At 45.4% G+C, this 3,546-nt stretch overlaps 1 protein-coding gene across 1 annotated transcript; it reads right to left on the reverse strand.

Annotated features, from left to right (window-relative positions):
* Window positions 1-281: 281 nt before the first annotated feature.
* Window positions 282-1,058, reverse strand: COCVIDRAFT_106257 (hypothetical protein; the record flags this gene model as incomplete). The annotated part of the gene is made up of 3 exons (XM_014698445.1): window positions 282-365; window positions 426-968; window positions 999-1,058. 3 exons carry the CDS (start codon window positions 1,056-1,058, stop codon window positions 282-284), a joined length of 687 nt encoding a protein of 228 aa, XP_014553931.1.
* Between the last annotated feature and the right edge of the window lie 2,488 nt (window positions 1,059-3,546).

A 3,546-nucleotide genomic window follows, 5' to 3' on the forward strand; every position in this document is an offset into this window, starting at 1 on the left:
TCTAAGTGACACTACCGCCGATACTGATCCGAGCAGTCTTGCCTGCGCCGTTACAACGTGGAGGGATAGTAAATGTTACTTTCCACGACACCCGAGTTAGAGTATAAATATTAAAAACATGCTTGGAAAACAGCCAATGGAAAATATCGTCCTACTGGTTGGTTATGGTTGTTGATTACTCCCGCTTTCAAGGCAGTTGATAAAGTTTTCTAAACTGTCTTCACTTTGTCTTATTTACGCATCTTACAAAGAATCTTGCAGCCTCTATCTATTCCAAATCATTATAATTTCTCTCTATTTGCTTCATGGATAGCATTAAGTGCCTTCGTCGCCGCTCGCTGAACAACTTCAGACTGCACTTGTAACTCTCTCAACTGCGCTTCCCACAAAGACCACTCCTTTAAACTCGTCCTTCCATCCTTCACTGCGTAAGTTTCCTCGCCTTCTTCTGCGCCCTGTCGGAACCGCTTGCCACAAATTGCAAGCCACTCTGCCGCAGCCGGAAGCTCGAAATCCAGCAGCAGGTCTCTTCCCAGAGCGCTATCAATGACTTCATATCCCCAATCAGTTGGAATACCTGCAATATCTGCGATGGCTAACCGTGCCTCGACCTCAGCTCTTCTTATATGCTCGTTCCGTAGTGCGTCACGCTTTGGGCCACTGGTCTCCTCGGCATCCATTTTCCAGCTTCCGGATCGATAACTGATGTCATACCATTGATTGGCGAAGTTTGGTAGACCTTTCCAAAACTTCTCATGAGGTCGCTTATCTGGCTGAACAGCCGTGAAGTCGGGTTCTGGAAGGTTCTCGATAGCTTGAAGCAGTGCCAGTAACGGCTCAGTGTGGTCTGGTAGTTCTACAAGAGCATCAAGCAAGAGAACATGAAGGCGGGCAAGGTCTTTTGTCGGAAACTCTGAAGTCACCACGGGCTGCGTGATAGTCTGAGCTGCTTCGGTTGCGGTGATCTTCTGACGCAGGTAGTCTTTGATAGCCTTTACTTCTTCAGGATGGTTTTCCTGTTCAGGGGCAAGCTTGGAAGAAAACCAATCATCCGACATGATGTTGTGCGACGGTGTAAAATTGTGGAGGAAAATCGGTATAATAGGCAGAGCACAAGGCGTACTTAGTGTCCGATGTTGTAAAGAAGCTGATCAAAGTCTGTCTTGTAGCCCTGCAAATGTTTGTCACGTGTTATACCGTAGCTTAGGACTGGCTCTGACTTTTTGAAAAACGGGGATGTGATTTTGCAGCTTGTTGCTGAGGGTAAGTGGGACTGCTAAAAGCGTGCACTGCGCTGCTGCCTGCTGCTATTCTGGCATATGTAAATCCCCGTTGCTCTGACATCATGCCAAATCGTATCGTGCCCCGTGACGTCACACACACGATTCAGAAGCTTTGTTCAACATGACCTGATAAGGCGGCCTCACCTCTGCATGGTTGTGGTACAGTTTTCCTCGGTCTTACCTTCCGCATGCAATTTAGCGCTAAATATGTTTCACTCCACCACCGAACAGCCTCGAGATGCACATAGAAAAGCAAAGAATTGAACTTGATAGAACAGAAAGGCGAGTCATCGGAGTTCGCGGCGAACGTAGTTTGTGATAACTCAGAGAGATGGATGAAAGATACTGAGGCTTAATATTAAAGTTCTCTAACAAGACCCACAATTAAGTCTATACCGAGCCAAGTGTGATATGTAGTGGAAGTCTTACATGCCACATGCGGATTCATGCAGCTGAGCAGGAACACGGCACATATCCTTGCTATCAAAACCATACATTCGGTAGCTCTCCAAGAATAATCCAGACAGTTAGTTGGTCCTAGGAGTGTTTTTCTACATCTCCTAAAAGACATTGGGATGGTGAACAGAGGCCAAATCAAGCTGTATTAGCCTAATGAGCAGACTATAAGACTATTGGTGATAGCCGAGGGGAGGTAGACTATATGAAGGAGGTGGAAGAGAGAAAGCTCTACCCAAAGGCACCAAGGTTCGTGCGAGGATCTAGCAAGAATATTGTTACATAAGACCAATCATCTGTTAATATGTGAGAGGTCAGGCGGACGATGTTGTTTCTACCCAATAGTATATTGAGATCACACTTACGAAGAATAAGACACAGAAGAGAGCCATAACCCAAATTGATCACGAAAACGGGTCAAATCTTTTAGCATGGGGCCAGTACCACGCATACTGTGTGACTACGTGCATGCAATACTATAATAGCTCTTCGAAAACTCCACTACGCTAACCCGTGCCGCTCCTCGTATGGTAACCGCCCACTATGCGTTAAATACAACCAATTATACCCAAAGCAATAGGCTTTGGACCAGTCATAATTTTTCTAGAAATACTCAAGAGCACTTTCAACACCGTAGTCTCACAGAGTAGCTGCACTGAGACTCAGCGAGCGATATTGCCCTTCTAATGCCTCTTTGCGACTAACACCCAATTGGACGGGTGATGTACAAACAGTGGCACGGGTATTGTATGATGAAACGATTTGGCGCCTGGTGGAGGATGATGTGAGTACTTCAAGCATATTGATGTGTCATTAGTAGCATTAGAGACTTTACAACCCCACCCACTAGGCTGCAGGTGCTGCAAGAGACCTACTTCAGCGCGCACCCACTTCTTTGGCTTCTTCCTATCACTACGTACGCCAAAGTCCTGAAGAGCGGCTAAGCGCGAACTATCTTCAACTATCAAGGTCCCTTCTATCTCAACCCGCTTTCTTTTGTGTAATTTTCTTTGTGTTAAGCCTCGTTTGCTACCGAAGTAGTAGTGCTCTTTCTAATATTATACTTAGGAACAGTACGTGAAATAAGAGAAGCCTTGAATGTTCGCTCTGAAGCGGATCTACCGAACTGATTTTGGCCAAAGCATCACCCTAGCCTTGCAGAATCAATTAAGCCTGTACCTGTCGCATATTAGTCCTCTAGGAAGGAACGAGCGCAATCACTGTGGAGGTTACAATCGCAGTCGCGTACAAGAACATGCAAACGACTAAAAAGTAGAATATCCTCTTTCTACTCTTCGTAACCATCATGTCTCAGCGCCAACGCTGTTCAACGGAAGTGGCTAGGGCGTATACACCCGCCACAAGCGTCAGAAAGGTTTAGCTAAAGACGAGTTCCATCGCGTCCATAATAGTAGAGTGAGCTAGTAACACGGACATTGCATCTTTCTTAAAGAGCTCGTAGCTACCAAATCCCGATTGGAATGGTGCTTTGATAGTGGTTGCGGTACCAGGGGCCGCTAGTGCTGTGTTGAAGGCGAGGATGTTACTATCTACGAGCGAATACACGTCGTAGATTGTGGAATTGCAAGAGAGCGCAAATCCCAAGCGACCATCATCAACTTTCACGACAACGCTATGGGGTAACTACAGATCTTTCAAGATTAAAATTCCAAAAATAGTATAGCTATTACATATTTAGGACACTAAAGTCTATTCCTCTAGCTAGACCTAATCCTCTACGCTTAGTACTTTGTGCGTAGCTTAAATTACTTTTAGAAATATTAAGTCTTACTCTTAGAAGTATTTC

This window comes from Bipolaris victoriae (genome assembly GCF_000527765.1).
Source record: "Bipolaris victoriae FI3 unplaced genomic scaffold scaffold_77, whole genome shotgun sequence".
In the NCBI taxonomy this organism is placed as follows: Eukaryota; Fungi; Ascomycota; class Dothideomycetes; order Pleosporales; family Pleosporaceae; genus Bipolaris; species Bipolaris victoriae.